The sequence below is a fragment of the Abramis brama genome, assembly GCF_963993115.1.
Source record: "Abramis brama genome assembly, chromosome: 6".
In the NCBI taxonomy this organism is placed as follows: domain Eukaryota; kingdom Metazoa; phylum Chordata; class Actinopteri; order Cypriniformes; family Leuciscidae; genus Abramis; species Abramis brama.
The window spans coordinates 42,135,981-42,153,192 of record NC_139968.1 but is presented as its reverse complement, the minus strand read 5'-3'; the positions used below and the strand labels follow the sequence as shown (position 1 = coordinate 42,153,192).

Here is a 17,212-nt window from a genome sequence, read left to right as displayed (position 1 = left end):
TTAATATTATTACCATAACATGATTAGCCTAAATGTTAATAAATTAAATTAAGTGTATCAGCAATCATAAATCAAACAAGAAATTTCTTAGAAATATGTTACCTAGGTGACAAGGATCACTCTTCGCTTTGTGTAAGTTCCCGTACGCAACAGCACGGGGGCGCACCTGTTATGATTTTCCGATGGTAAAAACAAATTATATGTTGTTGTATTACTTATCAATATATAGTTTTTGACCAGCGAATGCATGCAAATGTGCATTTTTTTTGTCCGTCATTAAAACGGTGCCAGCGCCTGCCGGCATCACATTACATTTTCATCAACAGGTTACAAACTAGTTTGTTGTAGCTATATGGGCGGGGCGCTCAGTTTTTCCTGTTGTAAAATACATTTGGCCAAAATCGCATTTCATAAAAGATCATATGCTACTGTATGCACGCACAGGCTATTTAAGTGTAGGCTATGTATTGGCTATGACTAGATGGCAAATGCTACCTCTCAATCAGGCGAAGTCCCACATGTCTCAGTCAGTGAGTCAGACATCAAATACATAAAATATGAGCCTTTATAGACATAGTGTTTAGTAGTACTTATTCAAACAAAAATATATTTATTTACCCTTCACAAAACTTTGTTCAGCTGCTGTCTACTGTGCGGCTGCTGTGGAACTTCAGTTGATTCGGTGAATATAGAGGGGGCGGAGTTATCAGCTACTGACAGCTTGAGGATCGAATAAGATTTACACAAGCTCGTTTTAAGAACTTTCATTGGCTAAATATTTGTAAAACAGACAGACAGACAGATAGACGTAAAGGGTGACCAATAGCATTGATTTAAAAAAAATAAAAACACCACCAAAATAAGGGCACTTCGGAGTGAAAGGGCAAAAAGGGCATGTGGTTGAGCCCAATCGGGAAGGAAGTCGACCGGAAGTTGAAGCCGGCCGCGTGCCACCATCTTGTAGCAGAACTTCACCTGCTGTTAGGGCTGCACAATTAATCGAATTTCTAATCGCGATTACGATTATGGATGCCACGATTACGTAATCGTTCAAAGCCGCGATTACAAAAAAAAAAAAAAAAAAAAAAAAAAAAAAAAAACACTCTGCGTGCATTTAGAGCATGTTATGAGAGGCAAATCACAACTACTTCAGAAAACCCAGCACAATAGGAAGGAACTACCAGGCAGCGACGTATGTGTACGCTGAAATAAAGTCTTTCACCTCAGAAAAACGGACGTTCCTGTCATGTCAGCCGTTATAGGTTTTCGTGCGTCTGTTTTCGTCATGGCTGAAGCAGCAGCGAAACGTAAGAAGTCCAAGGTTTTGTCGGAGTAGAGTCGGAAGAGGAAAAGGGAGAGTGATAAACTGAAAGGCAGGACGAGGATCAATATTGGTCGAGCGTTTGCTCGCTGGCGTTAGCTTATGGAGGAGGAGAGTTACCAGACCGATGCTGACTTGGCCGTCATGCTGTTGAACTAGTAAGTAACTGTAAATTGCTTGCATACTATCTTTAGTTTTTCTAATCTGTTGTCTGCCTGGCTACGTTACGGAAACTATCTGGTCCTCCATTTATTTATCTTCATGAATCAGCTAGTAGATGAGCGAATTATCAATCTGGTAGCTAGTAAACACTAACATGGTAGTTTTAGATGGTTAGGATGCTATCGCTATCATTCTCGTTCAGATTTGAGCATTGCAATCGACATGCAAATCGCAAATGTTTGAGTTAAAATGTTTAGTCTACTAAACATGTATAAATTATGAAAGGGGGAAGATTAATAATATTATCATTGCCCATATGAAAAAAACCTGCATGCTTCATATACAGTAACCGTAAATCGTTTTACGACAGCGGTAATGGACAATTCCGCTTCCAACCTGTAGGGCGACTGCAGAGGAAAAGTTCCATGTTGTTGCTTTAACCCCAAAATGCCACTTTATTTTCACTTTGTGTTATTTTTTATATTTTAAATGACTGTGGTGGCTCATACCAACATTGTATTAACAAAAGCTAGTTTGGGACTGCTATTTAATAGCTTTAGCATAGGCCTAATGTTTATTTCTTAGTAGTCTTTACTATTAGTCATATTCTTACAATTTATGTGTATGTTAAGTAAAGGGGGACAGTGTGTGTGTTCACAATTTTTAAGTAAACATGTATAATAATATGCCTATATATATATATTCAATGTAAATTGTGATAATCGTAATTAATAATCGCAATTACAATTTCAAGGGAATAATCGACAATTATGATTTTTGTCATAATCGTGCAGCCCTACCTGCTGTTAGCATCCCATTGACTCCCATTCATTTTGGCGTCAGTTTGACAGCGAATAACTTTACATCTGAGGCGTTTAAAGACTCCATTTGTCCATTATTTATTTCTAAAGAAACACGACAATGTATAAAATGCTCCATTACCTTGTAGCTTATGTTATGGCCCCGTAGAAGCAGTTTTTGTAAAAGTAGGCTAACGATTGCGTCATAACCACGCGACTCTCTGTCGCACAGTAGAGAGATTACCTTATGGACAGGAGGAGAAGCTCGCAGGCAATCGGGGGGACGTGGAGGCAAAATGACAATATAATTAATCAGAATACCTAGCAAAAGTTTCTCCTGCTCCAAGCTCATGGACAGCTCCTACTCACACTCTCCGTCTCTGCAAGATTCGGAAGGGAATGATTCAGATTTCTCTTGGCACAGCTACTAGAAGACAGACGGGTTGCTCACGTGGTCCGTGTAACGCTTTGCTCGGTTTGAGTATGATTGTCAGGAAAGGAAGTGCTAAGAAATCGCTAAAAATGGGCTTCACTTGTCTCAATTGAGATCCAATGAGATGGCTCTGTCCACTTCTTATACTGTCTATGGTTGAGCCCTACCTGTGCACGTGCCTGGGTAAGGGTATCTCAAAAACTAAAGGACTTTTTGACCATTTGTCACTAGCCTACTATAAAGTACCTACTCTTTTAGCGCGTTTGTTAAGTAAGTACTTATTGAAATTAAGTACCTACTCATTGAGTATGCGGTTTCGAACGCAGCCCTAGCCTTTATATATGATATCTATGGTGTAGATCCCCACAAGAGAAATGCAGACGCCTCCAACTATGACGATTACTATAAACTACTATTACTAAGATCAGAGTTTAGAGTGACTGAAATAAACAATATCATAAAACAAGAAAGGAAAAAAATGCAGTTTAATTTAATTTTGTCATTAAAAACAGGTGAAACCAATATACTATTTAACCCTTTCACGTGTGATATTCTGACTTTTTACATTTATTTCTGACATTTATTTTAGAACGTTTCCCCCTTATTGTTTCCATGGCAAACCGTCATGCTTGTCATGATCTTGATTTAAAATGTGAGATGGCGCCGCCATGTTTGTTTGCGCCGCAGTTCAAAGTGTCTGAACAGTTTCAATCTGACAGTTATGTGACATCACTGAACATTGCAAATCCCTCAAAAGGTTTACTCACTGTACATGACACGGAGACTGAAACTCTTGATCTCACTGTTGATCTGTAGTTTATAATCTCCTTCATGTATTTTTCTGGTCTTTGTGATGGTCAGAGATCCAGTTTGATTGTCCAACTTCAGTCTGCCTCTGAATCTCCCATAATGAACATCATCATATACAGTGATGTTGTCGGTCCGTTTATTGATTACAGCTATTAAAGTGTTTTCATCTCCAAACCTCCACTGAATCACATCATCATCCTTTATTTCAGTAAGATTAGAGTTTAGAGTGACTGAATCTCCCTCCATCACTGACACTGACTTCACTTCATGACCAAACACTCCTGAAGAACAGAGTTTTTCACAGATTAAAGCTTTAAAATCACTTGATGTTGGTTTGGTGAAGCTTCACTAAAATACTTTTAATCATGTAAATGTGAAGTGATTAATATTCTGCAGCAGTTCAAAGACAAAAGATGATGAATGAAAATTAGACATAGTTAAACAGTTTTATATAATTAATAACTGCATTAAAAAGATTGACTTTAATCTCAAATAAGAGTGTTTTCTCTCAAAATCACACATTATTTGTTTCTATACGAGAATAACAATGAATGTTAATCCTTTCTGACTAATTTAACCAGTAATTTATCACATCAGAACAGAAACAACTGAAACCAGAAAAACACATTTAAAACTCACCATCCAGACGCCACAAACACAAACAGAGCAAAACTAATTTGAGGAACATTTTCTTCATCGGTTCACTGAAAAGCCCACGATGGTAACTCTTAATGTCTGAAACACTCAGATTGATCTGAAAGACTGAACTGTGATATTTATCTGGTTGTGTGTGAATCCTCCCCCAACCTCAGTTAGTTTCCGCTCACACATCCGTCTCCTTTAACATCACGAAAATCAACAAGCTTTTGCTGATCTTACATTTTCAAATGAATTCTGGCCCTGAATGAAAACTAATAGCAGAAGAGTGAAATATTGGATTAGATATCTGTATCTACTGGTGTGTTATTTAGTGCTGTGAGCTGTCAATCATATTTGACCTCTGACCTGTGACTCTTATTTGACTGTTGATGGATTCACTTTATTTCAGTGTAAAGATGTTTTGTGTGGAGTGGAAGATTGTGAGCTTCTTATTAGCAGGAGAGAAAATGAAGAAACGCTTCAGCCACAAACTACTGACACACACAGAGACGACAAACATCCAGCAGAAGCTGTTTATCCACACGTAAATCACATGTATAATGTTTGCTTGTGTTGTTACTGTAAAGGCCCTGTAATAATGGATCTTTGAATCATCTTTGACTCTCCCAATTCATTAAAAAATGCAGATTCAAACAAAACACTGCTGTGTGTGTGTTTCTCAGAGACATGTGACTGCTCTTCTGTGGATTTGTTTGCAGCCTATATGATATAACTATATTCTTTGTGAAACAGAGCAAAAACAGACAATATTGTGTCTAAGATGTAATATTGTGTCTAAGACTGTTAACTTTTTGTTTGTTGAACTTTTACATAAAATCAGTATCACATTTACAATCATGCTGATGTTCAGGAAAAACAGCACTCTTTCTCGTGTGATATTGCTTAACATGGTCTTACGACATAAGTGTAGAAAGATATGAAAGGTCATCCAGATTTTATCCTCATATCTTGATGTTTGGGGGAATTCACACTGCATTATAAGAGGCTACATCACGCAGTGAAAGCGTGCACTCTTAAAGTGCACAAGCAGGAGTTTATCGTACTTGGAGAAAAAAACGTTCCACAAACATCCAGCAGAAGCTGTTTATCCACCCAACAGATCTAACCACATTTCTGTAAATATAAAACTAAGACAAAAACCATTGCAGCATCCATTTTGATCCTGAAACCAGTGAATAACATTTATAATGTTTGCCTGCATTGTTACAACCAAACTAATCAGCGAATAATAATGAAAAAACACAATAACCTTTATAATTGTTCATTTAGAGAAATTTGCATTTGGTTACCAGAGAGATTTAGTGTTTGGAAATTTTTATCTAGAAATACTTGAGTTTATAAAGAGATCTCTTTTTTTTATTGCAGACTTTACCACACTTTGGTATTTTAGCAAATCTGAGTAAAATAACTCTTTTGAAACAAACACGTTCCTTATCAATACAGTTCACTCGTGCTGCGTCGTACATTCTGCCATAGGAACTATCCTGCTATCAATCTGACTGATCGGCGCTCTGCAAGCAAGCGGATTGACAGCACTCTGCACTCGAGCTGATTCAGCGATCTCCCCTGTGGCCATCCGGCGTTTCTAAAAGAGCAAATTTCATGGGGCGTTGTTGCAAATGCTGCACCATGAGTGTGGCACGTTCAGGGCACCCCTGCATCCATTTGATGAGCACAGTGAGTGCGTCCCCTGTCTGGGGAAATCCCACACAGAAGCTGCGCTCACTGAGACGAGCTGTTCTCACTGCAAGAGTATGAGTCTCACCTCTCTCCGCTCGTGGACCGCTTAATTATCAGACATCATTTTTAGACAATGGTCCCACCCCTCACGATCTCCTGTTCTCTTCCTCCCAGGAACCTCGGAGGAAGAAACATCAGAGCCAGAGGACTGAGAGATCGGGCACGAGTGAGCTCATGTCGGCACAGTTCCCGTGTGCCTCACTCTCCCCAAGAGGATTCTCAGGTGCTCTACTAATGTGCGGTGAAGCGCCCCTCTTCTAGCACGAGCGGCCTGGTCTCGTTCAGGGGATCTGATCTCCCTGATGACAGCATGTCATTGGCGGCTTCAGACACGGAGGACTGGTCGGGCTCGCTGGATAACCCCACCCCCCTGCCTTATAGAGATTCGAGTGACGCTAGAGCTGGAATAGGCGGCGAGTAAATCCGCCTCCTCTCAAAAGCAGTCGAGGAGCTCAGACTGGAGTGGTTTACCCCCGCAGAGCCCACATGCAGGATGAGTCTGGAATGACCCTTCCGTGTTTAATAGGGGTGGGAGAAAAAAATTGATCCATAGATGCATCGCGATTCTCTCTCCAACGATTCTGAGCTTAGTTTTTAACCTGAGGCTCTTACTTCGTACATTGCTTAAAACATCCGATATCAAATTACACATCCAAGACAGTAGCGTAGCCAGAAAAGAGACTCTGGGTGTGCATCATAGACTGTAAAAAAAATGGACGTAGTGTCTGTGACGTCACCCGTAGGTTTCTGAAGAGCATTTTTGAAGCCTAAAGTAGGCGGAGCCGGCCATCGCCATCTTGGCCTTGCATCACTCCCGGATTACAGAAAATAGGCAAACAGGCGGGGCGTGAGTGGAGCTGAGGAGCCGAAATCACCTAGCTCGACGTCATAGATATAAAAACTGTTTTATATCTATGATATATCTATAAACACTGTTTATATCTATGGCTCGACGTGATCGAGTTAGCTGATGATGTAAAGCCAATTAAAAGTTCCTGTTTTTGCCCTTCGAAATATTATAATATTTAAAAGACATGGCTACAAGTGAGACTGTGTATTGTGATTCTGTACTATTCTGCTAACGTTTAGAGTTCTCAACGGGTCGGGTCGGCCCGACAAACCTGACGGGACCCGCGGGTTCCGGCCGGGTTCGGGTCGAAAATATAATCAAATGACTCGGGTCGGGTCGGACCTCGGGCTTAATCTTTTCCGCTCAGTGAAAAAAACAAAACATTTATTAATCATCGCTGCTGTTCACCGTAAAGAAAGTCTGGCTTCTGCGTGCAACGTGCATCATGGAGAGGGGCGGGGCAGACCTGACGCCGCTGCGTGCACGCCTTTAGCCTGGAGAGAAGAAGATAGAGTTGTATTGGTGAAAAGTAAACTTGCCGCAGGTGAATTCACCGTCGCTACTACAGCCTATTTAGATATTTTAAAGTTTATTGTTTCAGTTGTTTGTATTATTAAAAGGCGTGAACATTAAAGGTTGGTTTGAATTCCCGTCTGCTGGTCATGATAATACGTGTCTGAAAAAAATAAATCCGACGCGCGTCGGGCCGCGGGCCGGGTTCGGGCAGATAATTATGTTGATGTGTCGGGTTAGATCGGGTCCGGGCTTTAAAAGCCACGGGCCGGGTCGGGTCGGGTTGTAATTTTCAGGCCCGTTGAGAACTCTACTAACGTTAGTTGAAAATGTATTATGCAGTAACTTAATATTACTCTGAGAGTGTGTGTGTGAAAGTGATTTATGTGCACGTCAGTCACTCTTTCTTATGGTCCGTCAGCGCGGCATCGCTCGTCATGTTCGTATAGAGCTTATTCAGTCCATTTTAAATTCTGATTTTGGCCGCCTCTTAAATGGGTTATAGATATATTGCCTATGAAGTTCAAGTAAATGCGCTAGAAAATCCGCGCTCATTCATGGATGTGCATTTATAGCATGGACGGAGAAAGCGCCGACGCCTGCATGATTTCATCTGACGGTACATAAGCATATTATAATCTATATCTGTTCCGTGAGAGCAGAACGAACGAGCCTTTATTGACGTTTTTAAATCTGAAAACTCCAAAAAGCAACGAAATTGTCAGACATCCATTAGTGCATGTTCACAGAGGAAAACTGAAATACAGCGCTGGTTGTTCTCTCGAACGATACTCGACGACAACAATCCTAAGCCGTGGGCGAAGTTAACGTTAATGGGTGTATTCAATTGTATGAAATAATCCCGAAAAAAAAGCACAAAACACGGCAGAGATGGCAAGTTCAGCAGCTAACACTTGCTGAGGTGAAGTGACGGGTAACAACAGACAAGCGGCTAGCATTGACGTCAGCGACAACCCACCTGTCACTCAAGTGGCCACACCCTTAATTATGCAGAACTTTAAATATTAATCAACTAAATGGATGAGTTATAAAAAAATTCACCCCCCTCACAGTTGTCATGAAGGGCAAAAATAGCTGTATAGACCAAAGCCACATACAGACACCAGGCTGTAAACACGTTTTTTTCTGCTGTTAAATTTGGCATTTTAACATGGGGGAGATACAGATTTGACTCACTTTTGACATCAGCCTCAAGCGGCCAGTCAACGAATTGCAGTTTAACTCACTTCCGTGTTGGTTTCAAGAGAGAGACGGGGAGGTTGCCGCTTGGTGTGCATCTGAAAATCTGGGTGTGCCACATTTATTGTCAGATTAGGCCATCCTTAAAAATATTCTTGTTTGCCGTAACCCGACCGACCCTGTCAATTTAGGACCGACCCAATAACCCCCCCCCCCCCCCCTTTTAGTCCGTTGTAAACTTGCGTTAAGACCGACCGACCGATTTTTTTTTTTTTTAGTCTTCAAACAACTAATACAAATGCAATAAAATGATATTAATTATATTTTAGTAAGTATTATGAATTTAAATTGCCCATAGACCTACATACAAACGTAAGCTACACTGTTTATTTTAAATAAAAACCCGTGGCGTCATCTATGATTATAAGGGCTGTAGGCTATATGCGAAATGAAACTGAAATCGCAACACTCAGGGCCACGAACCTGTGTCGCGGTCAGTGTTGGGGAAAATTACTTAAAAAAAGTAATGCATTACAATATTGTGTTACAGGGTGTCTACAGATATAAACAAGTTAAATTTAAGACTTTTTAAGACCTTTTTAATGCCACTTTGAATGAAATTTAAAGGGCACCTATTATGCCCCTTTTTAGAAGATGTAATATTGGTCTTGGGTGTCCCCAGAATGCATTTCAAATCAAATCAAATCAAGTATATTTGTATAGCGCTTTTCACAATACAGATTGTATCAAAGCAGCTTCACAGTATTAAAATAAAATAATACAACAAAGTTTGTTTCTAGTGGAATTTATTGATTGATAGAATAAAATTAAATATCCCCAAAATATCCCCAACTGAGCAAGCCAAAGGCAACAGTGGCAAGGAACCGAAAAAACTCCTTTAAGTGGCCTAATGGTGTCCTAAAACTCCATCAGGTGACCTAATGGAGAAAAAAAAAACCTTGGGAGAACCCAGGCTCAGTCGGGGGCCAGTTCTCCTCTGGCATTTATGAACTAGAGGCCGGATTGTAGTTTGAAACTGTGAGATTAACAATATTATATGAATGCCTGGCTGAAAAGATGCGTCTTTAATCTAGTTTTAAACTGGGAGAGTGAGTCCGAGTAACGAACAGTATCAGGAAGGCTATTCCAGAGTTTTGGAGCCAAATGTGAAAATGCTCTCCCTCCTTTGGTGGATCTGGATATCCTAGGTATGACCAAAAGCCTTGAATTTATTGATCTTAAAGAGCGCGATGGATTATAGGGTGATAGAAGATCCGCTAAATAGACTGGAGCTAAGCCGTTTAGGGCTTTATAAGTCAGTAGCAATAGCATTTGTGAAGTTTCAGCACAAAATACCCTACAGTACCCCACAAAATACCATTTATTATAACCATTTGAAAATGTCATTTTTGGAGCCTGTTTTAAAAAGAGCTGTTTTGTCGTGTACCACTTTAAATGTAAATGAGCTGCATAATCCCCGCCCCGCTGGACCTAGATAATGAAGAGACTCCGGCACAGAATAAACACGAATGAGAATGGACTAAACGTCTCGGAATGTTTTTTTGATACATTTATGTACTTACAAAGTTTTAATCGCGTCCCTTTTGCCATTATGGATGTGCAACACACACACACACACACACACACAAACTGTGATAACGTTCGTGCAATTTTTTGAAACTACACACACACACACACACACACTACTGTGATAACGTTTGCTAAGTACAAACGATTTTTTGTATTTATTTCTTAAGGGGAGGGAGATAGATGTTTATATAGGCTACTGTCTATGGAGATAGAGCAGACCTTAATTTATTTACATTTGTAAATGCTGCAAAAAAATGCCTACGTGACATAAAACTGTCTGACGTTGTTTGTTGAGACATCCTATGACGACGACAATAAATAGCTTTAGACGCATTTGTTGTTGAACTGGCTGACATCGATTGAAATGACTATTTGCTCAAAAATAATAAAATACACTTACTACTTCTGGAGGTGACGTTGGATCGCGAACAGTAGGAAACGATCCACACTTGAGGATTAACTTTAACCCTTGTTCACTAAACAGTCAGTCAGAAATGATTCTCGTATTTAGGAAGTTTAAGTGGCTCCTTTTCTTCATAAATAAAATCCATCCGCTGCGTTTCCAGTGGCTTGTTACGACCTGTGTTAGTTTGTTTTCTATTGCTTTGTGTTCCTTTTCTCTTTGTTTTCTCTAATCCAAAACAGGTTCTCCAATCATGGGATGTAAGCAGCCATTGGTTGCCTAGTCGCACGTGGGTTGAGAGCTCCGGAATCCCTCCTCCGGCCGATGATCAAATTGTGTCTTAGAACTTTTATTTTCGTTCAAGTGAACGTGCATCTTGTGTAAACCTCTGAATCGTTCTCCTATGAGTGAACGTGCATCCTGTGAAAACCTCTGACGCGTTCTCCTATGTTTAAAGGCGGGCATACACTGTGCGATGTCTGTGCGATTTCAGCAAGGAACCTACTCACACTGAACGAGTAGATCGCATGCGATGTAAAGCCAAAGCTCAGGATTTATGTGCTCACACTGTACGGTCCGAACGTCGAGCTGCGACTTGACTGCTCACACTATGCGTGTGAAATATGCGCGAATCAGCGCGATAAATCCTCGTGCCGGGTTGTGCCTATGGATGATATCATATGTAGCCTATCCAGAGATATTGTCGAAACAAGCATCAGCTATCAATATCAAGAAGATTTAGCATTTCCAATTTATATATTAAATTATTAGTAGGCTAGTATTGTTGTATTATTATTATTATTATTATTATTATTATTATTAGGGAAGGCCTAGGCTATTAAAGTGATAGGCTATAATTAAATTGCCACGCAACAATTTCATAGCGCATCACCGCATAACCAACGCGCTGTGAGGATAATAAAATATTACATAGGCTAGAAGCTTATACTTCTCCTCATTAAAAATGGTCTAAAACATTTAGGTCGATTACAATTAATTATATACATATAATTAATTATTAACAGTCTATAATATGTCCGAACACTGCAATAATTCATCAATGAAAATTAAAAACAGCTTTATTTCAAAAACATTTTTTAACAATAAAAGAGGCAAGTGGCTTGGAAGAAGTGGGTAATGGTTAATCCATTTTGCAACACAAACTGGAGGTAAGCAACAGTAATTTGTAGCTTTGAACTACAGAACTTAAAGATCTCCCTTTTTTCGTTTTTTTTCGTTTTTTTTTTTTTTTTTTTTTTTTGCTGCAATGAAATGTTTTCGCGCAGGCGCAGTGAGGGAAAAAACACAGAGTTTAGAGCAATCGGTTCTTATCACTGCTTCAACTGTGCGATATAGTCACGAGGAGCGACCAAAATTTCTAACATGCCAGAAATTCATCCGACCATACGATTGCCGGTCGTGAGAGGTTAATCGCCTCTCTTTTCCCCCTGTACACTGTACGAACACTGCACGACAAACGACGCACGACAAAGCTGAAAATCGACCCGACCCGAAAAAGAGTCGCACGAGTCAGAATTCGGCTCAAAATCGGACGAAAATCGCACAGTGTATACCCGCCTTAAACCATCTTAACAGTGTGGAGCGTAGGGGTGTCCTGCCTTGTTTATTTTGAAATAGTTTGAGCTCTGTTTTTGGGCAGGGAGTTAGGTAAGATAATTGTATTTTCTTTTGGTATTTGATTAGGTTATTCATTTTTCCCTCTTTTCTTTTTATATTCGTTTTGTTTGTTATTTTGGCCTTTTGGACACCCTGAAGATTTGCTCTTTATTTCACTTGTTATTCTTTAATAAATGTATTACTTTTTGTCTCAATTTTGTGCATTTGTTTTTTGATTATCGACCGGAGGGAGGCGTGCTGGGATTCCATTTCCACAACCCAACTAATTATTTATTATGCCTCTTTAGTGTTTTATATTCCCCTAGAGGCGGGGCGTAATAACTAGAATGTCCATTCTTACAACCCACAACAGAACACCTACACTTCTTAGGAGACATTACCGGCTGTCGTTGATACAATGGAGGATGCAGATCACCGAGGGCAGGGTCTATGCCAAAACCAGATGTCAATCAAATCACGTAGGTGGGGCTTAGCTCATTTCTACGTCACAGTGAGGAAAATCTAGAACAGCTCGTTCTGAGACAGTGTTAATGATCTATTGAGATAGTAAAAAAACTACTGGGTGGATTTTTATCATTCTAGGGTGGTTTTGCTCACATCGGCACAGTTCCTGTGTGCCTCACTCTCAGGTGCTCTACTACCACGCAGTTAAGCGCCCCTCTTCTGGCACGAGTGGCCTGGTCTCGTTCAGGGGATCTGATCTCCCTGATGACAGCATGTCATTGGCGGCTTCAGACACGGAGGACTGGTCGGGCTCGCTGGATAACACCACCCCCTGCCGTCTATAGATTCGAATGACGCTGTGTAGCTGGGCTTTGACTGCTACATGAGGTTGACCACCAGATTCCTTCCTTGTGGTTCCGGCATACGGTCTGAGTCTCTTAATGTTGAGTGATTACCTCGCCCTACCTAGCTTTGGTGCCCTCTGGGCCTTTATTCAAGCATCCTGGGCCAATGCCTTTGAAATACTGCCGTTACGCAATTATAAGCAGAGCGATTGGACTGGGTCAAGTGACGCATTACAAGTGAACTGTATAGATAGTACGTTCAGTCGGTTACTAACGTAGCCTCAGTTCCAAGATAACAGGAACGAGTACTGTGTAACTTGCCTTGCTATCATGCTGCACACTTCAGTCGAATTAACCTGAGTTCCTATGGCAGAATGCTTGCATTATATTATAGAGGGGTAGTGTTAATATATCATATCTATTCTATAGAAAAGAATTGTAGAAGTAGTTTGAATACTATACAAGCCATATGTGTTTTTGCATATGTGACTACAAAGGTCAACAAGAGAAGTGTGCAGCCACTGAGCAGTTTTTGCTTAGTCAGGGATTTTCCAGTAAACAACAGGTGATGTGAAAGATTAAGATCATTGTTAAGAGATGTCACGTGAGAGACTGTTGAGAGGAGAAACAATCAAAACAGTTGTTATATTACCTTGGCATTACATTACAAAAGAAAAACTAGTAAACACTGCTGTGAGGGTGTTTCTGAGGGAGTGACGGTTAATTTGACATCTTTCTCTCTTCTGACTGCTGTAATCAATCTCTCTATATTTTCCCTTTTGGAAAGTCGTGGAAACACTATTGGATCAAATGAAAACTCCAAAAAATTATACTTGCTGTAGTCTTGCTGTTTTCATTTGAGCTCCATCAGATGAGGCCGTTAACTGATGTTTTTCAGGGACTTATTCACAATACAGCACACTAATTGCTTACATAAAATTACTATTCCTCCAGGGGGTGAGAAAGCTTTATTGCTAAAGGCAAGCAAACAGAGTAAATATACAGCAGTCGTAGTAAATTGATATCTGTGTCTTGTAGAGAAATATAAACAAAAAAGCCTTTCAAATTGGAATTTTTTAAATCTGACACTGAAAGAGAGAGCACAAGCACAAATAATCATCAGTATTTATGACAAAAACACTAGAGGAACAAGAACACACTTGAAGTTCAGTGTTCTGCTTTAGATTTCAATACTTTCTGAAAAAGATAAACATAAAAGGCATAAATTATTAAAACTCACAAATATATATGAAAAATTGGTTTGTGAGAAATTACATCAATCATGTACCTGATGTGTGAATATGTGCTTGATCTCCTTCAGCTCTTCTGGATCTGATCTCATAAACCACAATAATGACAGTAGCCACGCCCACCAGAGCAGAGAGAACCAATCGGATCACAGCTTCAGTAGGACCACAACAGTTGTTCTCAGAGTCTGAGAAATAAAAACATCAAACTGAGATCAGCTCAGTCAATAAACTTTAATATCAAAAGTAAAGCATTTAAACAACTTGATATAGAAAGTTAAACATAAACCTAGATGCTACTGATGTAAAATAAAATGCTAATTAGTATTTTTAACTAATTAATCATGATAAGGTGACTTGACTTGTCACGTCTCATGCCCAGCAATTACAAAAGGCCGTCCTTATCCTCATCCTTAAGGCTCCCCAGAACACAGCAAGGGACGAGAAGACGTTGTCCACTGCAGCGTGTAGATCATTATAAGTCTTGCTTGATGATAGGCTTCTTGCAGAAGGTTGACTGAAGGAAAAGTTTCTGAGTGAATGAAGTTCAAGCTCCACCTTATACAGTGTGGGAAGCCCGTCCATATTTCGGGTGTTATTGCTGTGATTAAATACACTGTAAACCCAAACAGTACTACGTCACAGTTACTCTAACCAACGTTATCAGAAGAATCCATTCAACACTGGCGGACACTCGCAAGCGACCGGAGCAAACTCAATGGAACAACTTGTAAGTAAATCAAACATCTGTGAACATTTCTTATATGCTTTTTGATTGTTTGAATATCATGATGAAGACATGTTTCAATCATTGGCAAACGCTGTTTTCAGGCAGAACAGTAAAGCTGTGCTTCCCCAGTGCTTTTGATTGCACATTTTGAATGCTATTTTAGAGTCAGTGCTTATAGTGTAATTTTAACGTCAAAACAGGGCAATAATGTTAACGTCTTGAGACTCCCCTGCTTCACAGAATAATATTGATATGCTAAAGCCGCCTGCACGTTCAAAATGTGAGTATTCTGAACTTATCGGGTTTTAGTAGCCTACTTGGAGGAAGGGGTTTTCCATAAGCGTTAGCAAATGCAATGCCGAGGTGAACCGAATTGAAAGAGAAATGAAATTTAACTCACCGTAGAAAGTGAGAATGAAAATCATCTTCATATAGTTGATGTCAAGTTCATAAACTCCAGAGTCTGTGGTTGTGGTGTTTGTGATGGTCAGAGATCCAGTTTGATTGTCCAGCTTCAGTCTGTCTCTGAATCTCCCATCAAGAACATCATCATATACAGTGATTCTGTCAAACCGTTTATTGACTTCAGCTATTACAGGTCCATATTCAAAACTCCACTGAATCCGATCGTCATCCTTCATTTCAGTAAGATCATTGTGTAGAGTGACAAAATCTCCCTTATTTACTGATATTTCCTTCACTACTGTCTCACAAAACACACACAGAACAAACGGAAACAGTTTTTTTTTTTTTTTTTTTTTGATGGTTTACTAAAATAAATAGTTTGAAGTTTAAATTGGAAATGAATATCAAACAACAAAAGCAAAATGGAGTTTGGAATAATAATTGTATTTCTGTACTGATTAAAACATAAAACCGGTGAAATAAATGTTTAACTCACCAGAGACTGTGAGATCGAAACTCTTTCTTGCACTGTTGGTCAGTATTTTATAATATCCAGCATGTTTCATTGTGGTGTTTGTGATGGTCAGAGATCCAGTTTGTTTGTCCAGCTTCAGTCTGTCTCTGAATCTCCCATCAAGAACATCATCATATACAGTGATTCTGTCGGACCGTTTATTGATTTCAGCTATTAAAGTGATGCTATATCCAAACTTCCACTGGATCAAATCATCATCCATCATTTCAGTGTCAGAGTTTAGAGTGATTGAATCTCCCTCTTTCACTGACACTAGCCAAACACCATTAACTCCAAACACTCCTGAAAACAGAGTTTCTCACAGATTAAAGCTTTAAAATCACTTGATGTTTTAATGAAGCTTTACTAAAATACATTTAATCATTTAACTGTGAAATTAAGAATATTTTGCAACAGCACAAACAGCGGCTCCTGGCTGTAAATTTAGGTAGGGCAGATTCCGGGTCTTAGTTTATCATAAACACTTTGTAAGCTTTATATCCTATTATGCTATCGGCTGCACGGATGCGCAGGGAGTTCGCGCCCAGAACAGAACCATACCACCAATCCAAACTATATGCTAATGCTCTATCGTATTTGACGATAGTGGTCCCTCCTGACAGAAATATTTTATTTAATGAAATCAATCCCTAATAACTGAGTATAAACCTTAATTTAAACTTTTAATAAAAAAATTTAAAATGTCAACAGATTAATTACTTCTATATGAGAATAACAGTGAATATTTTTTTAACCACATGATATCAGAACAGAAACAACTGAAGCCATAAAAACACATTTAAACTCACCATCCAGACGCCAGAAACACAAGCAGAGCAAAACAGGGAGAAACATCTTCATCAGTTTCAGTCCACAAATATGAAAAGACAAACTCTTCAAAACTGGTTCAGTGATAAACAGACACACTGATATGAAGCTGCTCTGTAGTAAAGTGAAGTGAAACTCCACCATCAGCAAAATAACTGCACACCTTTAAGTGTTAATGGGTGTGACTGTCTAACTCTTTCTTAGCTGATTAATTCACACTCTGAACATCGTCAGTTTGTCACTTTGAGCTCCAGTAGGCCTCCAATTCCTGTAAGTCAAAGGTGTGACTTTCAACAGAAATAAACTGACTGATAACATGTTAAAAACATCTTAAAGTAACAGTTTGATCTTGTCCTGAGATCCTGTGAGTGTTTGTTTCTGCTCTCTCCTGTAACTCTCTTCAGGACGTTTGTTGCTCATTTCTGATCAAATGTCTCGATTGTTTCTCCTCTCAGACTGATTTCAGAGTTTCTCTAATGGTTTTATGGATCAGGAACAGATCGCCTGCTATAACTGTGTGTATGAAAGTGTCCTCTGATATCTTCATATGATTAATATTCATCAGCTATGGATAATGACC

General features: G+C 39.5%; 2 protein-coding genes across 4 annotated transcripts in view; both read right to left on the bottom strand.

The window, feature by feature from the left end:
• The window catches only part of LOC311085057 (uncharacterized protein), a 57,887-nt gene extending 47,170 nt beyond the window's left edge, over positions 1-10,717 (bottom strand). For 2 of the 3 annotated variants that reach the window (XM_084117459.1, XM_084117460.1), the window contains exon 1: positions 10,480-10,705. The gene's annotated coding sequence lies outside the window, so the exon portion shown is untranslated. Of the gene's footprint in view, positions 1-10,479 lie in introns of all 3 variants that reach the window. The other variant, XM_084117457.1, reaches the window with a different exon arrangement.
• Positions 10,718-14,088: 3,371 nt separating this feature from the next.
• LOC311085945 (uncharacterized protein) lies at positions 14,089-16,776 on the bottom strand (the record flags this gene model as incomplete). Its single annotated transcript, XM_084118564.1, has 5 exons — positions 14,089-14,105; positions 14,197-14,343; positions 15,286-15,588; positions 15,787-16,107; positions 16,614-16,776. 5 exons carry the CDS (start codon positions 16,774-16,776, stop codon positions 14,089-14,091), a joined length of 951 nt encoding a protein of 316 aa, XP_083974690.1.
• Positions 16,777-17,212: the final 436 nt, after the last annotated feature.